At 37.6% G+C, this 23,805-nt stretch overlaps 1 protein-coding gene and 1 long non-coding RNA gene across 5 annotated transcripts in view; one reads left to right on the top strand and one right to left on the bottom strand.

The window, feature by feature from the left end:
- LOC311519986 (GTPase KRas) overlaps positions 1–23,805 on the bottom strand; it is a 101,295-nt gene that overhangs the window by 53,182 nt on the left and 24,308 nt on the right. For 2 of the 4 annotated variants that reach the window (XM_084627140.1, XM_084627138.1), the window contains exons 5-6: positions 16,231–16,354; positions 8,633–8,728 (exon numbers count right to left, since the gene is read on the bottom strand). The exons of 1 other annotated variant lie outside the window; for it this stretch is intronic. In XM_084627140.1, coding sequence (XP_084483266.1) covers positions 16,235–16,354 — 120 coding nt within the window. In that variant the 3' untranslated portion in view covers positions 8,633–8,728; positions 16,231–16,234. Of the gene's footprint in view, positions 1–5,665; positions 8,729–16,230; positions 16,355–23,805 lie in introns of those variants that run through there. One more of the 4 variants, XM_084627139.1, reaches the window with a different exon arrangement.
- On the top strand, positions 1,497–23,710 carry LOC311520040. The gene is made up of 5 exons (XR_014711453.1): positions 1,497–2,115; positions 8,935–9,031; positions 12,286–12,370; positions 16,511–16,647; positions 21,942–23,710. It is a non-coding gene; the product is annotated as an uncharacterized lncRNA (long non-coding RNA).

Here is a 23,805-nt window from a genome sequence, read left to right as displayed (position 1 = left end):
ATTTTCATATATATATAGTATTCTGTGTTGTAATTGAAATCAATGTATATTTTTATTACAAATATTTGCACTGTAAAAATGATAATAGTATTTTTCAATTCACCTCATACAAGTTACTGTAGTGCAATCTGTCGTGAAAGTGCAACTTACAAATGTAGATTTTTTTCTTACATAACTGCAGTCAAAACCACAACCGTGTAAAACTTGAGAGTCTACAAGTCCACTCAGTCCTACTTCTTATTCAGCTAAGCAAACAAGTTTGTTTACATATACAGGAGATAATACTGCAGTCTTATTTACAGTGTCACCAGAAAGTTAGAACAGGTATTTGCATGGCATTTTTGTATCAGACATTGCAAGGTATTTATGTGCCAGATATGCTAAACATTTGTATGCCCCTTCATGCTTTAGCCACCATTCCAGAAGACATGCTTCCATGCTGATGATGCTCGTTAAAAAAAAAAAATGCATGAATTAAATTTGTGACTGAACAGAGTAAAATGGATTTATTTGGGGTTTGGATCCCATTGGAGCTGGGTATTGGAGACAGGAGTACCCGCTGAGTGGTTTTCAGTTAAAGCCTGCAGCTTTGGGGATGTGGTTCAGACCCTGGGTCTGTGTTGCAGCTGGCCAGTATGTCTGGTTCAACAAGACAGAGTTCTGGGGTCCCAAGCTGACAGAAAACAAGCTCAGAGGTAGTCTCAGCACATCGGGTGACAGTCACAAGGGAGTCTCTGTGACCGAACTAGTCACACCCGGGAATGGTGGTTGAAGCATGAAGGAACATATGAATCTTTAGCGCATCTAGCATGTAAATGTCTTGCGACACTGGCTACAATAGTGCCATGAAAATGCCTGGTCTCACTTTCAGGTGACATTGTAAACAAGAAGCAGGCAGCAGCATCTCCCATAAATATAAACTGGTTTGTCTGAGCGACTGGCTGAACAAGAAGTAGGACTGAGTGGACTTGCAGGCTCTAAAATTTTACATTGTTTTATTTTTGAATGCCTTATTTTTGTACATCTACATTTGTAAGTTCAACTTTCATGATAAAGAGTTTGCACTACAGTACTTGTATTAGGTGAATTGAAAAATACTATTTTTAATTACAAGTACTTGCACTGTAAAAAAAACAAGTGAGCACTGTACAGTTTGTATTGTTGTAATTGAAATCAATATTTGAAAATGTAGAAAACACCCAAAAATATTTAAATAAATGGTATTCTATTGTTTTAAGTGTGATTAATCGTGATTGTTTGACAGCCCTAATATGTCATATGAAAAAAGTTAAGTGTTTAACATTGACCCAAATTTCTAAATATCATTTTCTTCTGTCCTTTGAGATTAAAATCTTACATATTGTTTCCTACTCACCACAAATGAAAACCATTTCAAAAGTCCAATTACTTTTAAAAAAAATTTAGTGGAGATTGGCTGTGTAGTATTCCTTTTGGTAAGTTGGCTGAGGCTTTAACCTCTCTCAGTTCTAAGAAAAATATCACTGTATGGAAGATGATTTAGAGAAACGTTGGCTAAGTATTCACACTCAGAGTGTGATCCCCTCTAGTTCTAGTCTGCTGTGAAAAATACTATTCTATTTTTTTGTAAAGTTTTGCTGTTCCAATGCTGAGAAATCATGTTCTGTGCTCCTGGTATAGCACTTAAATCATGGCCCCTATTCCTGAAACTGTGCCAGCATCGCTGATACAAACTTGTGCCCTAACTGGCTTTGCATAGAATAGTGGTATGTTCTTCGGTTCCATTTAACATCACAGGAAGAGGAGTTAAAGTGAAACTAGCTTTTTAAATTAGATTTAAGTGCACTACTTCAGTGGCTTTGCTGGTATAGCCACAATATTTACATGATTGACTTAGGGGTTACTGAAACAAATTGTGTAATATACCATTTTGTCCCTGCCTCGTCGTCTTTAAGATTTTACCATGTTAGCTAACATGAGTTATGAACATCTATTTTTTTCCCCTTTAGTGAAGACAAGGTCTCATGGGGACTTGAATAAGAGCTGTTAAGGCTGAAGAGCCTGAGTTAGCAGGGGAAAGGAGCAGCCTCTCTCTCAGGCCACCCCTTGTGGCAGCAAAATGAGACATTGCTCATAGTAAGCTGCACAGATCTGTGATTCTGTTCTCTTCTTTCTTACATTAAGAATGACATTAATGTTGATATTTAATTCATTACCCCTGAGCATCTGAGTTAATACCTCACCAAGTTGAATGGGGCAGTTTGCATCTCAGAATTATTCCAGACTTTCTTGCAGGTTACACTTGGTAGAAGGGAGTTAAGCCAATTCAGTTGAGCTAACATGGAAAGGACATGTTTGAAAGTGATGCCATGAAACATTCCACCTCTAAAAAAAGGGCACCTCAATAAGCAGACACACTCATGGAACAATATCCACATCAGTTACTCCAGATTCCTCTGTTCCTCAACATTACTAGTTCTCAACCCATCATTTAGAAAGGTCTTTGCAGAAACTTCAAAAGCAAGCAGCAAAGTCACAAGATTAAAATACACAAAGGAAAAATGAAAGTGAAGAAATTGCATGTGATCTTCTTACAGGAAGAAAGGGCCCTGCATCTTATTGTTAGTATCTACTAATTTCAGGTGCTCAGTTTGAGACTTGTAGGATGGGATTTAAAACTCATTATTGGACTACTTAGCATTAAGTACCACATTATGTATTTGAAGCACAGCTCCCCTTGACTTAGTTACAGCTGGCAGGAGTTAGCACTTCTACAGATCAGACCCCAGGGTCTCAAGTCAGGCACCCAGGAAATGAGGAACACAGTGTTAGGGACCACCTGTGAAAAATGTGTTAAGTCACTTGACTAGCATCACATGGTAAGTGTGGCAGAAACAGAAATAGAATCCAGTTATTAAGGGCACCATTCAACTGTGTCATCTATGAGGCCATCCTCTCTTTTCTTGTAATCCCCTGTCTCATTCACTATACACCTTCTGACTTCTGTAACAAAAGAATCAGAGGTCCTAGTCTTTTACTACACAACCCTAATTCATCCCCAGAGCAGATACATCCTGCGTACGAGTCCGGTGGAAAAATAGTGGTATGTGATCATGTAATTAAGGACTATCATAATACATATACAACCTGAACTCTACCATCACTTCCTCATTTCTGAGTGTTTGACTTTACATTGATAATGTTTTTAATATAAAGGTGTGTGTGTGTAATTTCCTAGGGGTTGGTTTTTTTTAGAAAACTGAAAAAAAAAAAGTATACCACTTGGCATCACTGACACAAACATGCATCATCAGCAGGGTCAGATCCATTTAGATCCCTTATCACCCTCTCTGGAGACCAGAGGGGTGAGAGACTGAGTGGCTTTCATAGATATCTGCTGAAAATAGACGAATGGTGAGACAGGAATCTTCAGTTCCATTCCATGATGTGAAGGGGACTGGGTACAGACTTCTGCACATTCTCCCCAAGTTTGACTCCTGTTCAGTCCCCTCCAACCTGCTCTAGCCCGGTCTCTTACCCACCTCTGACTCCTCCTCCCAGTCTCCCCTCCTCAAGCTTCTTATCTCAGTCCCAGTTTCCTTGCCCAGCTAGTCCCAACTGGTTCCCAAACTCCTTGTCCAATCTTAGTGTCCTGCCCCTCTCCCCCGGGGCTCCTTTTCGCTACTTTCTTTGTTCAGTAAGTCCCAATTCTCCTCACACACCCCGGATCTTCATCACACACCCCGCCGCCATCGCCATCAGAGTTGTTCAGTTCCAGTCTCTCCCTCCACTCCTCAGCTCTTCATCTGAGCTAACTCTACCTTCCGTCCGCTGGCTTCCAGGCCTCCTTCCCCTCAATTCACTCCCCAGCGCCATTCTCCTTGTCCAACCAGGCCCAGTCTTTCCCCCTCCACATCCCCTCCAATTCCCTGTCCCATCTTCCCTCCCCCAATCCCAATCCAAAACTACTCTGTCCCTCTGCATTTGAATCAGGCAACAGCGAGAGCACAGAAAAGGGGCTTCATGCTCTCAGTTCTGGTGCCAAGCTAGCAACAGCCCAGAAATCCAATTGCAGGGAAAGTCCTGCCCAGCCACTGGTTGGAGCACACCAAGTGTGGTCAGAATCTTCAGGGAATATAGCCACAAAGCTCTAGCAAGTCTGTGCATGTGTGAATTGTGATTTTTTTTCCCCAAAGGCTTAGAATCTGGCCACATTTGGGCAGATTTTCACTGGGATAGGAGCAAAACAAGCACCTCTGGCAGAGACCACCTCTGCCAAATTTCTAGTCCCTCCTCCAAAGCACAGGGTCACTAATACAGTTCAGAGAAAAGGTTGCTAGAAATGTTTAAACTTGGGCAAAACAATGTACTTTTCCCTAGCTTCATTCTCAAACAGCTGAACCATTTTGGCTAGAGTTACTAAATAAATAATAAGCAGCAGCAGACACCCAGCATGGAAAATTTCAGCCCAAATTATTTGGCAAAGTTACAAGCAACTGAAAATAGGGTCTTATAGTAATACATGAGCAACAAAGACCTGGACCAGTGTCCTAGAATGTTTTGCCCAAATTTATTCATTACAGCTTTCACAAATTTCAGAGTAGCAGCCATGTTAGTCTGTATTCGCAAAAAGAAAAGGAGGACTAGTGGCACCTTAGAGACTGACCAGTTTATTTGAGCATAGTTGATAGATTTCCACTCCATATGGCTAAATGCAGTGCCTTGCATAATGACAGGTTTCAGAGTAGCAGCCGTGTTAGTTGGTTAGTCTCTAAGGTGCCACTAGCTTTCACAAAGGAAAGAGTCATGGGGGGTGGGAGGTTTTCACAAAAGTTGATGGGCAATCAAAACAGCAAGAGAAATTGAGAGGGGCTGCCAAATAAATGAAGTTCATGGGGTACTTAACTAATTATAGAGATTAGCATTACATTTATTGGAAGGAGCAATAAATTAAATACCAACAAAAGTTCACAATAACTATTTTTATTACATTACAATAAATAGGAGCAGTACAATTTGACAAAAAATGACAAATTTCAGATCACCTCACAGCACATACTCCTATAAAACATTAAAAAGTTTAAACAGTGGTCATTCTTTTAATTTAAAGTCTGGTTTGACCAATATTCATAGGTCACGCAACCAAATGATGGGAAAACTGGATCACACTGCATATGTTCCACATCAAAATAAGCACAATGTACAAAATGTGCATGTTTCAGTTTACACTATACAAAAATAGTTAAAATACATTCCAGGTAAACATATTACATTAAGAAATTGTTCTAGTAAGAAGTTGGCACTCAAGAGGAAAAAGCAGAAGTATTTTCAACATGAAAACACAAGACAGTGGAATTATTAGGAAATGTTAGGAAATATTACTGCCTATGTAGCTTTATGTAGACTTTACAAAAAGAGCCACAGCTTGATGGCCTTAGAAGGAAACAGTTGTATTGCTTGATAGTACTGACAAAAGAATGGAAGTTTATGTAGCAGCTTACCTATTAGAGAAATACTATTACAGTAAGAGCATTTTATATGGTGAATTTTTTTTTTTTACATAATCTCAGCCAACCAAGATTGTAGGACACTGTATAGGTTAAAAAAAAAATCAAAACAGTAAAATTTCAGCTTTCAGTTAACGGATGACCTTTTTTTTTAAAAAAAAAAAAAAAAAAAAAGGTGTTTACCAAAATTTACATAAAGCTACTATCAGGCATTGGAAATCTAATGTATTAATGTAGTAAGTGAATTCACATGTTCATTTAATAGTCACTATCAGAAAAAGATAGCATCTGGATATGTTCTTGGAAAGCATTTCAAATAGGGAAAGACAGAATAATTATTAGATCAACTTGTGCAAGCTGCAATTCAACATGCCTCACCAAGTCTCTACAAATATTAAGACAAAACTGCACAACAGTGGCAAGGATGAGCGTATTTTGTGAAAGTTAGATCACAAAGACTGGTCTAAACAGTTTTAATATCTATTCAAATGAATTGGTAGTTTAAAGATTAAATTTATTAAAATAAGCTATCTTGGTATAAATTTATACTGATAATTGCATCCACATTTGCAAGCTGCACCAATTTTAGCAAAATCAGTTTTTCTACCAATTTAGTTAAATGGATAAAAACTGTCTAGATGAGCCCTAAATTTGCATGCAGTGTGACTCAGTTACAAAAAGCCATGAGTCTTAAGATTTTATTTCTTCTGTTTGTTCAAGTTACACTATCCACTTCTGCTACATTCTTCCAATACGTTGATAGTAGTGTCTAAAAATATGCAATTAACCAACAAAATCTCAACCTCAAGATGTTTTAAACTTAGAAGTAGCAAATAAAACACTTGCTGTTTACAACATCTACAGGGATTTGTTCCCACTTCCTATTGGTCCTAAATTAGGATGTAACATTATGTTCTCCCACCACCACCTTTCAGTATTTTTTTTTTTTTTTTTTTTTTTTTTTTGCTTTTTGGCCATATGCATGAAGTATATCCTGCAGCTCGGGAAAGAATTTTTAAAAAATTCAAAAATGCTTTCCCAGCCACACAAAATTTAAGGGTCATGCAGCAATACAGGTAGTATGTTTATTACACCCCTAGCCACCATTGCAGCTCTCCTTCAAATATGGCCACTACTGCTTCCTGTGTAGAAATAAGAGGTCATCTTGCACATGTAGTTGTACCTTTGATATTGTACATGTGTACGCTGCTACATGAAAATCCTACTCTGTGAAAAACTCTGTTTAAAAGTTTCAGGCTAACTTGCGAATAACAGTTTTACCTATCATGACCATTGAAAACTCATGAATCAGGCCCCAACAAATCACAAGGTTTTAAAGACCAATATTGTGTATTATTTGCCTTCTGCTGTTCAATCATTTAGCATACAGTTGAGTCACATTTTCAAGCTCTTCCCTGCAACTATGAGGGCTAGACACATGAAAAAAGCAAGCTAAGATTCTCATGTAAAAACTCAACTCCAGACATCACATTTACTAAATTCACGATAAAAATCACAAGAGTTGGCAACACTAGATAACTGGCTCTCACTTTGGTGCAGACTAACCAAACTATTGCTATACTGCAAATAAAAGCTTCTTCAAAATAATGGATTAACTCCAATCAGAAAAATCACAAGAAAACTTAATTACTCTGGGAACAACAACACTGAAAACCTGGTTTCAATGTGTGACAATCTTGACATTTTGTGCCACTAAACAACCATTTAATCTGTGAAACAAAATTAGTATTTCACAAAAATCACAGCAGAACACAAAACAACATTGGCTCTGGAAACCATAATATCAGCTATGCCTACTGAATGTTTGTGAAAATTCTCCATCATCCCCATATTTATGGCATAGTGGATTTCCAGCTAATCTGTATGAAGCAGCTGAATTCAAGTGCCATTACTGAATCTAAAGAGGTTACTGGACTTTAAAATGCCTCCCCTATTATACACAAAATGGGCATTTGGAAATATTTAATGCCACTCTTGAAAAAATGGTTCTGACATCTATAAAGCTAGAGGTCCTGACCTCATTCTTAGGATTAAACTCTGAATCAACGTATGAATTAACTTTTGTAAGTGTCTGAATTACTCATTTGTTAAGGCTTTCCAGTATTTCTTAGTAGTGACACTGACGGTGAAATCCTGACTCTACTGAAACTACTTTCACAGATCACAGAATATCAGAGTTGGAAGGGACCTTAGGAGGTCATCTAGTCCAACCCCCTGCTCAAAGCAGGACCAACCCTCAATTTTTTCCCCAGATCCCTAAATGGTCCCCTCAAGGACTGAACTCACAACCTTGGGTTTAGCAGGCCAGTGTTCAAACCAAGAAGTTTGCCAGTTACTTCAGTGGAGCCAGGATTTAACCTTGGGTCTCCTGACACAAAAAGTTAGTGAAAGTCTTAAGAAAAGCATTACAATAGCAAATCAATTTAATTAGAACTTTTACTTTTTCCATTGCCAGATGTGCATTATTGTCTTTTTTTAATTTTTCTTTTTTTATAGAAAAAATATAGTATTTAAGGAGTGACCATGACAAATTGCAGTGAAAAACTTTGTGAAAGTTATATCTTTACATTCATTGAAGTTGATCTGAAATGCTACAAGACTAGATGCCTAGAAGCAGAATCTATAGGAAGACTATAAAGGCTTCTGGTCTCTCAATATTGCAGTCAGTCTAGAATAAAAGAAAACAAGTCGGAAATAAAAATTTCTTACGCTAACTAGTCCTTTTATCCAACCAGATAAAAAACCACAGTAACGATATAAGAGCCTGTGGAGCATTTTCATTATTTTGTTTGCACACAGAACTAAAGTTCACAATTGGTAAGAAAAATAGGAAGTTAGCAGCTTTGCATGCACCAAAAAATCCTAAGAAAATTCTCAGGGTTTATTTGTTTTTCTTCCACGGGCATTGCTAGTTCAAGAACCAACACTCAGGGAATACTGGCACTTAAGAGGAATAAAGCTTCCACTGTCATGTAAAACAAGCATTCAGGTTCATGAAGCAGAAAGAAAATTAAGTAATGCTAAATCAGATGCTAATAATTTAGTGTAATGTACAAAAAAATCACTTTCTTAAGTATGCCTTAAGAATAAAGGATAAATTGTATTTACATAATTATACACTTTGTCTTTGTCTTCTTTTTCTTCTTTTTACCATCTTTGCTCATCTTCTCTTTATGTTTTCGGATTTCTCGAACTAATGTATAGAAAGCATCATCGACACCCTGAAAAGAAACATATGTGGCTATAAGACCAAATTAACATGATTTATGTACTAATTTGGGTAGTGTTTGTTTTCATCTGAACATTGCAGGTTCATATTAATGTTGCAGTTTAGTAAGAATATGTATATTGGGTGTTGTGATGAAGTATGCATATTTTTTATAATCAAACTGTAGATTTATTTAATTATTAATTTCTGTACTTTTAGGTGTTTGGGTTCTATAAATACAACAACAGGCACATATGTTGTCACTCAGCAACCTTCACTGGTTTTTGGAAACCTTTTCATTTTTGGAAGTTACCAGGTTAGTGTGGGGTTTTTTTGTTTGTTTTTGTAATATACACATTTTCATTTGCTACACAAGAAACTGAAGCCCAATTCTCCACTGCATTGTTTTTTATGAATTTACACATGTACAATGTGGGTGTAAAATACTGCTATACCAGGAGTAATAAGCCACACATCTGCAGAAGTGGGTCCAAAAATCAAGCCGTACAGCTAAAACAAAGACTACCACCACTGGAGCTGAAAGAAGTTCTTTATCATCAGCTGTAGACCCTTACATCCTAAATTGCAAGCCGCAAATAAAGGGCAACAAACATGCACACTGCAAGTTCCTCCTCCCACTGAAGGCAACAGCTAAAAAGCCCTCCCATTGATACCAATAGGAGTAGACTGGGCCCCTTAAAAATAGTACCCGTGCTTAATTACAGTTTTATTCAAATATAGAAGTGTATATGTTTGAGTTGATTTAACTATAGGGAAAGTTTGAAGGATATGCCATTTAAAGAGATCTATCTCAAAAAGCAAATAGTTCCTTCAAACAAATGTGCATTTACAATACATTGTAACAGCTTCAGTACCTGCATACTTCTATGAGAGGATCGTTAACTAGAATAGAATCCTAGCCAGTCTGTACCTCACCAATTCACACAAACATTGGCTATTTTTCCCTACTTCTCAGGGTTTTCACAGCAGAGTGCTCTAATGATGTTTCAGCCTACTTAAGTACATTTACTAGTACACTATGAACTATTCCAAATACAAAATAAACTGTAATGGTCAAAATAAAGTGAAAATAGTATATTATGTTGTGCAGTACCCTAGTTTTTTAAATGTTTGTTCACTTTTTAAAAAATCAGAAATCAAACGATCTCATTAATGAGTGAGAATTAGTACTGTTCTGTTGTAAAACTCGGACAAATGTTAATATCTGACTTACAAGTATGAAAGACAGTCAGAATAATGGCACAATATGAATCCATAATAACCTATATCTAGGGAAATAATCTGTATCTAGACAAGATACAATGGTGCTGTAGCAGGATATGCAATTTTAAAACGTACATACTACATTATTAAGTCTCCATTAACCAACAGAGCAAAATATGTATTACAGTTCGCTGCAAAGGGCCAAAGGATAATCTCATGGTTAGAGTGCTGGATTGGCATCAAGAGCTCTACATGCCACTTTCCCACAAACTACACCCTTGAGCCGGAGCAAGATGACCACTCAGTGCCTCAGTTTCCACATCAGTAAAATGTAAGGAATACCATCTTCCTCACAGAGGAAGTCATTAATATTTGTAGAGGGTCTAAGATCCTCACAGATGAAAAGTGCTAAATGCAAAGTGTAACAAAACACTGAAACTTCCACAAAAATATTCCACCCACTTTCTTTTAAACTATTGTTAAAATAAATACACAGAAATTAACCCATAAAAAAGTGATATTCAAACAATATTAAGGACCTTAACCTCAAAGAAAGTAAGGAGATTCATAGTTAAGGCTGAAATTCATTCTACTGTGCCTCCTGCAGATATTGCAAAACAGGATAATTTTACATAGTGTGTATTACAAAACCTATACACTAGGGGGAGACTTAAGTATGGCACGTCAGCTTACAGTATTGAATCCTTTGTTTTGCAGATCAAATCTTAAACAGTTAAGAGAATATTTGCATTAAACTGATTTTGGTTCTGCTGTAAATTCTCTTTAAAGCACCTACTGGCTGATAATTGGGCACACTGTATCAAGACTCAGTTCAAGAATCTTTTAAAGGTGAAAATAAAATAAAGAACCATAAATTAAAAATTAACTTGAAGCCTTATTTTACCTTTCATTTAACCCCAGACACTTACTTTAGTTACCTGTAGATAAGGAACATTATTTCAAAATTTGGGTTGCAGCACACTGTCCTAGAGTTGAAGGGGAAAGTTATCCAAAGTCCTGCTTTACACAAGACTCCTCGAATAAAGAGTGACACTAAGCCACTTTCTCAGCAGATCTCCTCAAATGTGCTGGCAAAATTTATGAATTAAAATCAGGCATTTGCACATATCTCTATCCTTTAATGTCTGAGAAATTTCAGGTTATACATATGCAACACGGATACACTTGACGATATTACAAGAACAGCTAAGGAGGAGCCCCATAAGTCTGGCTAACAGAATATTGCATATGGGAGCATGCAACTATTTCCACAAATCACACAGCCTCTCTGGCCTCCTACTGAAATCTCTCTGTGTACTGGGTTTTGGAATTCTCGCTCTAACCTGTGTCTTAAAAGGTGGCATTAGATATTGCTGCCTTTTCTTCAGTCACCTTCAGTATATAGTTTTACTTTATTTAGCTTACTGTTTTAATGAAACATTGGATTTTTAAAGAAGTATTACAAAATATTCATCTCTAAAGATTTCAACACTGGGAAGGATTGCTGGATTTATGTACAAATCTGTTAGAATTCTGCCACACAGCATCATCCAGGACCCTGGTCTAAAAAATATATGTGCAAAATACAATCGTGTATGATTAAAACAAGAAGGATGATAGTCTTGAAGTGTTTTTGATAGATATACAACTAAGCAGCAGTCACCTTATTCAGTTCAACCGTGAGAAAATCCATTTAGTGCTCTATTCAGCTTAAGTCCTATTTTAAAATTAAAAACAGTCAGTTTGGAAGGCTTCCTATTGGCCATACTCCAGAAGGGAGACAACTTAATTCACAATCAGAGAGCCCAGTGTAGGATCATATATCAGCTTCTATCCTGCATTCATACTCAGAAAATGACAAAGTAGTTTAACTGTTAAGTAGCTCAATATCAAAACGCTCCTTTTCCTATCAACTGGATTCTACCACTAAACTTTGGTTTTGGTTTGTTTGTTTTTTTAAAGAGGCCCTAAATCAACTTATAATACAAAAAGAAGGGTCTAATTGTGTCCCCCTTCCATGTTTGAAGTATACACTACAATTACCATGCAATCATCATTACTGGCTTGCAAATTTGCACATCTTTGGAGTTGGGTGGGAAGGCCATAAAACAACTTTGTTTACAGCCTGAAAATTAATGAACCCCTTAAAAGATTAAGTTCAAACAAAGCTTCTATATTTGCATTTTTAATAAGACCATCACTGTGTCATCTCACTGCCTAATTTACAGTTAACTTTATGCTCAGATAGGCAATCAACTGTAAAAGAATGCTACTGACTAACATTTTCAAGTAAGGTATCCTTTGTAGGTTTTACATTAGTTAAAACGTTTTGTTCATTTGTCACAGACAAAGTCAGCCAGATGCACGTAGGCGTCTCCTGCTTTATGGCATAACACCAAAGGAATTTTATCTTTCAGGACAGCATCAGCAGGTAGGCATACCAAACCTCATACATACAATATGAATGAAAAAATACATAAACCAGGACAAGTTTCATGAAATAACAAATGTATTCTGGTACCAACATTGCTGGGCTTGGTTGGTTGACAAGAAAGAAAGCACTTGACGTTGCAATTAGTTGCAAACAGTTCTATTGTGAGTTTTCCCAAGGTTCTGGATATCTGCTGAAAGGCTTCAGTCTTTGCGGATCATTCTCCTTGGATCTGCTTAGCCGGTCTGCTGTACAGTTAAGCTGTCCCAGAATAAGTGGAGTCTTACTGAGAGGAGAATATGGGTATGTCTGTCCAGCAAAAAAAAACAAAACATAACCCACACAGCAGCAAGTCTCAGCCTGGGTCTACAGATTTGGGCTCTCAGGGCTTTGGCTACAGCACTAAAAATAGCTGTGCAGACTGAAACCCACCACCCCTACCTGGGCTTGAAAGCCTGAGCCCAAATGTCAATATAGCTATTTTAGTGCCATAGTAAGAGTCTGTAGAGCCAGGCTCTGAGACTCTCTTCCGGGGGGGTGGGGGGGGTTGGAGGGGGATGTTGATTTTGCCATGTAGACATACTCTAAGAAAGGGCAGCCTCTTAGCCGGGTGGGTTATTTGTGCCACCATGATGATTCAGGTATTCAGCTACTGATGTGCCATCAGATTTATGAGCACGTTTTCTCCAGCTTAGCCTTCTAAATGCTAAGATTGTTAACATGACTGATCACACCTCAAGGGCATAATATACGTGGAAGTTATTTTCACTTAATGATCATGTTTCCCTGAACTGAGCTGGCATCCTAGGAGCTCCTCAAACCAAACAGGCTTGCCTCTCAGGCAATTTATACTCTAAGCATTAGGGAGGATAGAACTAGGCATCCAGAAATTTGTCAAAAGGTTTCTCCTGATCTGGGGGAAGACTACTATTCTGGGAAGCAAGTGAAGAGAGAAATGATACCCTCAAGACAAATGGAAATGGAAATCCAAGAGTCCGAGGAGATTCTCAGTGGGAAGCAAAGAAAATGAGATTCTAGCCTCTTTCCCAAGCAAGTCCACAGACAGAAAAGATCAACACAGCCCAAAATCTTTGCTTAGGGCGGAGAAGGAAGGCGTGGGTCTACTTCCAGGTACATGCACAAAAGAAAGCTGCCCCTTTCCAAAATACCAGAACTAAGCTTATATTTAGGAAATAATCTCCAGTCTCTCTCTCTCCTGTATCCTAAGTGCAAAGGCATGACTACTGCTCCCTGAAGAAAAGGCTTAGGAAAATACAACTGAATATGTTTCTTTTAAAAAGGGGGGGGGGGGAAGTCTAACCAGTTTGAAGTGAACAGCTATCACATAGAGCTTGGATAAGCTATTGTCCCACATCATGGCTAAATCCATAATGCCCATTGAGCCACTGGGGAGGAGCAGACCACATTAGTGGAATATCTAAGGGAGTCCTGAGGAACAGCATTCAGGCTATTCTCAGCTAAAGGCACTAAGCCTATGTGAGCAAAATTTATGTCGCTCAGAGGTGTGAATATTCCACCCCCTCCCAAACGACGTAAGTTACACCGACAGAAGAACTTCTCCCGCTCATGGACGTGAGTTTTTTATGCTGACGGGAGAGCGCTCTTCACCAGACATGCTGCAGCAGCCCAACCTTATCGATATTTTTAAAATCTTCCTGAGAAGGGAAGAATAGAAAACCTCATATTGTAACTCCAACAGCCAGCAAATAACTCATCTGGAAACAAATCTGTATGGAACTTTCTAGCAGTAAACTCCAAATTTAATACAAAGAATGACATCGTTTTTGAGCAAGGCATAATTGCAGAATCCAGTCTAGGTGAGGAGAGCCATTTATCCCTCAAATCTTCTGGGAGCATATATGGCCTGTGCAGATTTAGCAAAAATTCAGGTGTGAGGAGCGATGCATGATCAGTCTGCATGATCTGCTAGACTGATGGATGGACTAGAAGGGAATCCTGAACAAAGTGAATAAAACCCACACAACCATGTTATTTTCAATCCTCTTTAAAGACGTAACTCCTTAGCAGGGGCTGGGGGTCAACTCAGACACTAAGTCATAAGATACTTCTCCCTTCTCTGAACAGTGACCCACCAAAGCCTTTATAGGTGTTTGAGAAAGGACAGTGCCAAGCAATGAAGAGACTTTTACTAAGAGACCAGTACTGACCCTTAGGGAACCTTCCTCAAAGCCTTTATAGGAACTCTGAGAGGAGTTCAAAGCCCCCCAGTAAGATTTAGTAGCCAGAAATGGCTCATTGACCCATTCAGACACTTTACAGGCCAGAGGAAAAGGAACTGGGGAACTTCCTGATATCCCTTTCCTCAGGAAGTCTTCAAGTATTACTTCCATCTAAGTCCGTGGCTATCTGAGGGAAGGCTTCTTTCCCCTGTACATGAACTGGATGGGCTGGCTTTGTCAATCACAGCCAGAGGAACTGCCCTCAGCCACTGTCTCATTATGCCAATATTTTGGAGAGAACCTCTATGGAGCTTGGTTTTGTCTTTCATAGCCATCACTTCAGCCACAAACTCACTCCAAAGAGATTGTGGAGTTCCCCCCGCCCCTCCCTCGGAAAAGACAGATAAAATGCTCATGATCCCAATGGCAAAGCACAACTGCCAAGAGCCACAGTTGAGGTGGAGTTTCTTTTTCCTTAGCTTTCACTGCTTAGGACACAAGTAACAGTCAGACTCCACTGCCTTCATGCATGCTGCTCTGAGTGAGACAAGAATCAAACTGGTGAAGACAAAGGTTGGGTTCTCGAGAGTGGACAAAGTGGTCATCATCCGGCCTGCCAAGTGAGTGAGGAGGAATAACCCAAGATCTGCACCCACAGCAACAGAACTAATACAATGGCAATGTGTACAGACAGCTTTTTTGAGGGTCTGGTGAAACAGTTCTAGAAACAGACTGAATCCATTACTTCTTGATGATATGCTATGTCTTGAATGTTATCTCTCTCTCTCCCCATTTTGCTTTGGTTCTTAGTTCTTACAACATAGACCAGCAAATATTAAACACTGTTCGATGATATGATTAATATAGCTATATATTGTACTTACATTTGTATTTTTTCTTATTTCATTACAAAACTTTTTCTCTTCTTTTTTACAACAAAGACATTTCCCGCTCTCCCATCCCCCATCCCATCCAAATCACTTGTCTGATGAAATCTGATGACATAGGGGAGGAAAAAATTCAGATGCATTTCCTAAAGTGATAAAGTGAATTATTTCACCTCAGAAAGTGAGGCAGGACAGGTGCTCTGAGGACAGGCTTGGGACCCAAGAACTCCTGTGTTCTAATTCCTATGTATATACTATCTGTCTGTCACACTGAGCAAAGCATTTAACTTCAGTTTCTATATCTGAAAATGTAGATAGTTGAAGAGAGAATCAGCTATTTGTAAAGCAACTTGAAGATCTATCCCTGGCCTTCACTACTGTGGAATCTACACATTTTTCCTCACAACTCTCCCCATTAAGTTGGCACATATCATGATACCCATTTTATAGACAACGGAAGCACGGAGATTAAGTAGTTTGCCCAACGTCAGAGTATGGATCTCCTCCTACCCATTTGTCAAAAATCACAAAACAGAACAGACCAATAACTGCTAAGGTATTGTTTAAAAAATACTCTATTGCTAGAAAACCAAAGCTCAAAACTAAATGTTGTTAAAAGGAAAATAGAAGTTAGATTAATTTTGTACTTATTATATTTTGAAATTCTATAATTACGACTGAGAAGCCGTAAGATATCTAATTTACATGAAACTGATTATCAGCTTTTCTGCCCAAAATTAATTTGCAAAACTTACCCTATTACAAAACTTACCCTGTTACATTACAAGACATTTTTTAATTTTCACGCACCCTGGAGTCTTTTCTTCTTTGCTGATTTTTTTCACTCTGTACTGTCGAATCTCTCGCACCAATGTATAAAAAGCATCCTCCACTCTCTGCATTGTAAAACACAACTCCTTAAAATCTGCTTTATTGACAAAGATGATGTACTGGGACACCCATCACAGAAAAAACACTGAAAGTATGAGCTTTACTTGAGAAATGTAGGTATATGGAGCACAAGTAATTCTAAGGGCTGTGTTCATATTCAGTCTGCAGACAGAAAGCGAGAGCCTGCCTATCAGAGGAAAGGAGGAGCGCCATGTCTATACTGTCACAGATAGATTCTATGGCTCAGTGTTCTTTAACTGATGCTCTCCACTGGAGTTATCCCTGTCTTGTTTTAAAGGTTAGTTTTAAGACTTATTTCTGTACCCAATTTTGGTAAGGAAAACATTTGGCATTTATGCATTTTAAAAAACATCTTTAGAGAGAGTTAAGTTTGACTTGATAAATGTTATTATAAACTAAAACATGAACAAGTCAGAGACAGACTTAAAATCAAGGAGTAAGATCTGGGTGATGAAAAGCCACTATGCTGCATTGTGCTTAAAGCCCTTCAACATTTTTGTGGGAAGACAGAAATCTGCCAAAACAGGATATGCACCAATTTGTGGGGGATGAGAGAGTTATCAACATTATGTATTGCTCAGATAAAGTTGTATAACATATTAGGATTGTGAATGTTTCAATGCGTAATGTAAGTACAGTAGCTTGGTAACTAAGAGGGGAGCATGTTTTTATTTAAGGTTCCTCCGTCACCTATTCCAGTCTTTTGGAGTTATTTAGGCAGGCAGATCTACACCTCTAATTTGGGGTCTTTGCAGTCTTTGGTCAAGTGGGTGCGTAAGCTACTGTCTACTCTCCTTTAAAGTAGCAAGATTTGCCCTCATGTAGAGCTCGACATGAGAGCTTTACATCAGGGACGGTTATGCTACATATTTCAAGAACAGATACAAAGAAATGTTTGCTCATATGGGCAATACTTAACTCAATGCTGTATTGTTCAATTTTTAAAGTGACCACAGGTTGATTATTTTGGGGTTTTATTGGTTTGGTTTTGTTTTTAAATTGGAACTCATTTGCCAGCCAAGGTACCAGTACTGATAGCCCTAATTTTATCAGAAAAATATATTTGGATGAAATACATAGAGTCTCCCTTTAAAATAATGTGCCTTGAATTAAATGTTCTGTTTCTAAAATAATGAGTCAACAATTTACACCACACCAGAAATGACATGCATATTATTGCTCATAGGTTATTTCTCCAAAGTAGAGAAATAGCAAGTTCGGTTACAGATTGTAGGATGAAAAGTTCATAAGTTACCACAAAAAGTGGTTCTAGTCTACACTGTCTGAGCTAGATCCAGGCAATTGCTATGGTACCTTTGCAACGTGATAGTACAGAGGCTGTAAAGCTGGCCACACCAGCCAAAAAAGGAATCCCCTATCATGAGGGCAATCTGAGTAGCACAGCCATTATAGATAACTCTATAGCACCCACTCACTCTCTCTCACAGCTCTGTGTTTAGGGCATTGGGAGAATATGCCATCTCTTCAGCAATAAAAGCAAAACTGGGAGAAAACTTGAGATAATTAACCAGTTGAAAGACAGAAAGGTGTATCAGCAACCGAAAGTTACTAAATGGCTACTTCAGAGAACTGCAGTTGACTGGCTCTGCCAAATTTAAAGGCCCACACAAAGATCTACTGAAATCTATAGGACTGTTTTAAGTTGCATTGGAACCCAAAATGGCTGGCCCTAGGATTGGGTAAACATATGCAACCTTTTTGTTTACCCTCTCTTGGAGCCAACCACGTTGGGTGAGCCTTTAAATCTGGCAGAGCCAATAAGCTGCAGTTCTACCTATCTACCTCAGGTCCTGTGCTGAGCACAGCTCATCCAGCTACAAGGACTGTGGGCTCTGCTTTCCATAAACGGATTGAACTTGAGTTGAGAAGAACACATTACACTAGTTTACCTCAACCTCAATCTACTTTGGCTAATGCACACAGTCTGCCCCTATAATTTTTATAATTACAATTTTAAAACCTTTATGTAAGAATTATTAAATTGTCTAAAAGCATATCTATGCACTGTGCAACTGAGATCAGCAGAAAATCCCAGGAAACAAAAAAAAAAATCATCTAATCTTTACTGATATTGCTATTAACTCTAATTTGCTACATACGATGCCACAGGAGATCATATTTAAAATTAATCATTCAAAAGTCAGAGTTTGCTATCTGAAGGTTTCTCTGAACAACAGCCATCTGATCCTGAAGATGAAACACACTGTACTTTTGTTTGTTTATGGATAAATAAAATAAAATTATTCTCACAAATTAAAGCTCACAAATTAAAATCTACCCTCTTCAGAAGAGGGGGAGCTTAACTTCATATCCACAAAATACTGATGGCCTGAGCATTCTTTATATTTAAAATCTAGTAGTTTGTAGAAGAACATTTACAAAAAATGTAAGCCAAGTAAAGCTCATATTTTCATGTTTTCCTGGGAGGTTGGGGGCATCTTATTCACAGAGAGAGAATAAATAGTGATCAGCTGCAGTGTGCCAGAGCACATGCTGTGTAGAAATCAAGATACTTAGGGTTTACTGTTTTGCAGAACAAATATGAAATTTGATTCTGTAGCTGTGATATCAGAAATAAGACAATGCGCCTTCATTTGACTTCATAATTCCAACGGTCCCATCACCAATAACAGGAGGTGTGATTTTGCATTAGCGATGCCGAGAAACACACATAGAGAGAGAAAAGAAGTTGCTACTACCGCCACCAAGAATGTAACATTTGGACTATAGTTAAGAGGAGTCATACTAGAAAGAACATATTTTAACAAGAGATAGTTGCTAGTTTAACTAATGTGACAATCTACACAAGGGACAATTTTTGAAGAGTCAGTCACCACAGTGATATGTTTAAAAAAAGCAACTGTAATACTTTTTTAAAAAAACCTTTGCATTACTGTTTCTCTTTTAGGCTCACTTCATAAAGTTAATAAATTGATGGTAATTCAAGGTCAAAGTGGCACCACCAGAAAGTAAAAACAAACAAACAAAACAAACAAAAACAGCCCTTTTCTGTATGTCAGCACTTTTCTTTAAGCAATTACAAAATTAAATATATTACATACTCTTTAATGGAGAAGTACATATGTCTGTATAGTAGTAGTCTACTTTAAACATGTGACAGGCCCATGACACACAAGACCTTGCAGCACAGTGTATTCGAGATGCTGTTGAAGACTCCTCATACACAGTCAGATGGCTAGTTTAAAATGTGACTATTTACAAAAATAAAAGGCTATTTGAACATAAGCCAGAATGCCTACAGTATATTCATATATTGTCCTTTTGTAAATAATGCTTAAAAAGAACATCTAGTTCAGGGTGATTAAAAATAAATTAAAAAAAAAACCTAAAAATTGGATTTTTATTTAAACTGGATATTTTTTATTTAAAATAAACCTATTTAAAATTAAATTTGAAATTGACAACCTAGGTTAAGGCCTTCACTTATTAAAATCATTTAAACTAAACAGAAAATATTAAAACCATACGTTTGCTGCAAAGTTTTGAAGAAAGTAGAACCACAGAATTGATGGAAGTCATGGACTAAGCACTTGGAATCAGAGTTTGCTGAAGTGCTAAGTAAGCTTCTGACAACAGTAGCCTCTTCTGCAGGTGAAGAGAGACTGTTTTCATCAGGCCAGTTATTCAGCTCTCAATTACTAGTTCATTCAAAGTTAAAAAAAATCACCTGGGAGTTGAAAAAGCAACAAAGCTTGTTTTCCCTCTCCCAATGTATGAATAAAAACAATGTATGATAGGGTGTGAGCACTACTAATTTTAAAATCTTGAAGGACATGACTGAAAACAATCAGTTCAATTCATTAACTACAGATAATACCTCCTTTGTTTAATAAATCAATGTTAAATGCAAAATACTTTAAGGTTTATGTATTCAGCACATTTAAGGTAGTTTTATTTAATTAAAAAAATTTAATGTCCATCCAAGTAGATCTTGACAGAAAACACAAGTAAAAATTAACCATTCACCATTTTCCAACATAATAAAAAATGTAAAAATTGAGAATTTGAGGAAGTGTAGGTTAAGCTATACAACTGCTTAAATAAATACATATAGATACAGTGTATCCCTCCTGGTTAACAAAAAGAAAAAATTTGGTGTAAAGGCTCTACATAGTTGTAAATCAACATGTTTTAATGGTCACCAACAGATGACCATCAACCTTTCTTTAGAAAAATAACCAGAAAGTACAAATGCAAAACAAGATTAAAATCAACTACTTAATTGATTTCCTGTTTTCAGATTTAAATCATGGTTAAAATTGGTGATTTGAATCACTAATTTAAATCACCCACCCTGCAAACTGAACACCCAGAATTAGTGAGAACTTTTGACCTTAATCTCTCTAGGCCACAGCTGCTCATCTGTAATATGGTGATAAATAATGCACCCTCATCTTACAGGTATATTGTAGAATTCATAAATATTTGTGAAGCACTCAGGCGGTATAGTGATGACTGCCATAAGAAGCCCATGAGAAAATGAATAATTCTGTCTTCAGGCGTGCACAGCAAATAATGCCCGGGGCCACAAATTTAACAATGAAGAAAAAAAAAACATTAAACGGCTACTCATTAAGTGACCACCATCCATTCTGTGCACTAAGGCATGGGGCCTTTGAGAAAAAAATAATATGTGATCATGTAATTAAAGACTGTCTCAAAATGCATACACACAAGGGGGACAAATTAAGGTTCCATAGGCAACCTTAATTCTGTAATCTCCTAACATATGAGTGTTTGACTTTGCAGCCTTAATCATATTGTTTTAATAGTGTATGGATGTTTTGTTGTATGTTATTTCCAAGGTTTTTTTAAAAAAAAAGTAAATTGAAAAAAAAATACGGCATATATACACTGGCACCTATATGGGTCATAGGCAAAGTTGGAACCTTTAGATCCACCACACAGACCTCTGCCACTTAGCAGTAGTACAATGTCATCTTCTTTGTGGACCAGCACTGGAGAGGAATGATATACCCCTTTTGCCAGTGGATTTCACAGATATGTGCTGACAGCAAAGGAATGGCAAGACTCAGGTGGTCTTAGGTGCCATTCCACAAATATCACTGACAGAAAGGCCACCATCACCCAAATTTCAAGTCCCCGCTCCAAAGCAGGGGAGTGTTTTGTGCTTTACAAATATACGCTCACTAGATTTTTTTTTTTTTTTTAACATGAGCAAAACCGTGTATTTTGCCCTAGCGTTATTCTCAGAAATGTCTGAACTGCTTTGGCTGAAATTTCCCCCCCAAAAAACACCAGCCTGAGACAGACACCAGGCATGGAAAATTTTAGCTAAATAGCTGAAGTTGGGAAAAATTACAAGTAACTGAAAACAGGGCCTTAAGGGAAGTGTGGGGCAAACTTATTAGGTCATGCTACCAGTCCCACATAATAACACATAATGGCTGCATACTATACATAGATAAGGTACCATTATTTTACATAGATCTTTGGCATGATACCTGCAAATGGTGGGCTGGTTCAAGTAACAATTTTTTATATTTACATTTTTTTTTATTTCTACAGTCCTAACCTGACAGTAAGAACTGCACAAATGGAGTGCTGTAAATGGAGCACCGCTTACTTCACTAGAACTCCTCGTATGAGGAGGAGTTCACCAATGTGGGACTTATGTGTTCATACAACAGACAGATAAAATAAAAAAAATGAGTAGTCATTTATAGCAACTCTTCATTAAAACATTTTCAAAATGTGCATTCGCCACAATAAATCAAGCTTTTTGTGGCAAGTTTTACAATTCAAGGAATTCTCACCCACACATACACCCTCACCCACTTTTTCCTTTTAATCGAATACTATTATGGGAGTTGGAAGAGAAATTAAGTAACACAGAAGGAAAACGTACAACCCTAGGTTCAAACACATTTTGGGCTCAGTCCTGAAGTTACTCTTTGTGCATCTCCTATAAAAGGTAAAAAAGTACTTGCAATGGTTGCAAAATCTAGCCTTAAAAAACAAAAATCATCCCTAGTTTAAAGAGGTGCAACTCCTTTTGAGTTCACTGGGAGTTGCTTCCTCACATGCCAAGGCTGAATTGATTCTACGAGTTAAGTCAAACACACAGAAAACTAAATACAGAGGGCAAGATGTTATGTTATTTATGGAAGTCAGACTTATTTGATGCAGAAGGCCAATTTTATTTTAATTATGGTCTGTGAACAGGGATATAATTTATGGAGTCAATCCCACTGCAGAACTCCTGCTGATTTTAATGCGAAGTTGGCACAAAAATGGAGAATGTGACCTTTATGCAGTAACTAAATCTTCAATTTTTTGTTAAGTACCTTATTGTCACATTCAATATCACTTTGAAAAAATATCCACACCTTTATGACCATTTTTATTCCTGCTCTTCCCCACCCTCCTTTCAAAATCTCTCTCCTCTCTCTCTGGCCTTCTCTATATAGTATTTGTACTGACTTAAACTAAACTGGCAACAAAAACTGAAGTGGAGAATTAATGCAAGCCCCTAGTATGGACAATGTTACATCACCATAAAGGTTTAGACCTGCAGCTGCAACTAAAACTGTGTATGGACAAGCCCTTTGTCTCTCCCCTCTCTTCTCCACTCTACATTTTTTCCCTTCAGAAACTCCCAGCTCCCCTGGGTCTTCACAGTTAGCCTCTTCCTTCATTCTATTTGCTAAAATAGTTAGCAATTAAATAGTTAATGTTGAAGCATCATCATGGACCTTTAGAGCAAATGCACCGATTAGATTAAGAGGGGGGTGGGAAATTTCTACCTCATTGTTTCAGGCTTTCTGCAGCCTTCAAAAGACATCACTGCATCACTTACTGTCTGTTCATGTTTGAAAGGTAGTCTTTGGAACCATGAGGACTAAAAATTTCTCTTAAATGAAAGCTTAACTTCTACACAGTCTGAATATTTCATGTGGGCTAGATGTGGCCCAAAGGCTATATGTTTGACACCCCTCATTTTAAGAGAGTTATTGTGAGAGAGAGAATGTCTCTCTCTCCCTCTCTCACACACACTATCATTAAAAGTAGAATCTTGGTAAAACTAAAGACAATGTTCTTCATACAATTCCCTTTTGACAATATTTTGTGTGTTTGAGACCACATCATTGTGGTTCCATAAGGTGGTACTTAATTTACCAAAAATAGAAATATAATGATTCAATTCCTAGAAGGCAAGATTTTCTTGAGTGACTAGTTATTTTGGATACTAAATTTCTGTGTTTCAAATTCAAGACACCTTAAAGAGGCCTTATTATCCCAAGGATGTATGCTCAGGCCCTCTTTAAAACATCTCACATGGATACTCAAAATTTAAGCACCCAAAAATCAGTAGTATCTGACCAAGATTTTCAAATGTGACAATGGAAAAGCAACTTCATCTGTGTTTAAT

The sequence above is a fragment of the Lepidochelys olivacea genome (assembly GCF_965140295.1).
Source record: "Lepidochelys olivacea isolate rLepOli2 genome assembly, chromosome: 1".
Lineage (NCBI taxonomy): Eukaryota > Metazoa > Chordata > Testudines > Cheloniidae > Lepidochelys > Lepidochelys olivacea.
The sequence above is the reverse complement of the archived record's forward strand: the minus strand, read 5'-3'. Positions and strand labels throughout refer to the sequence as shown.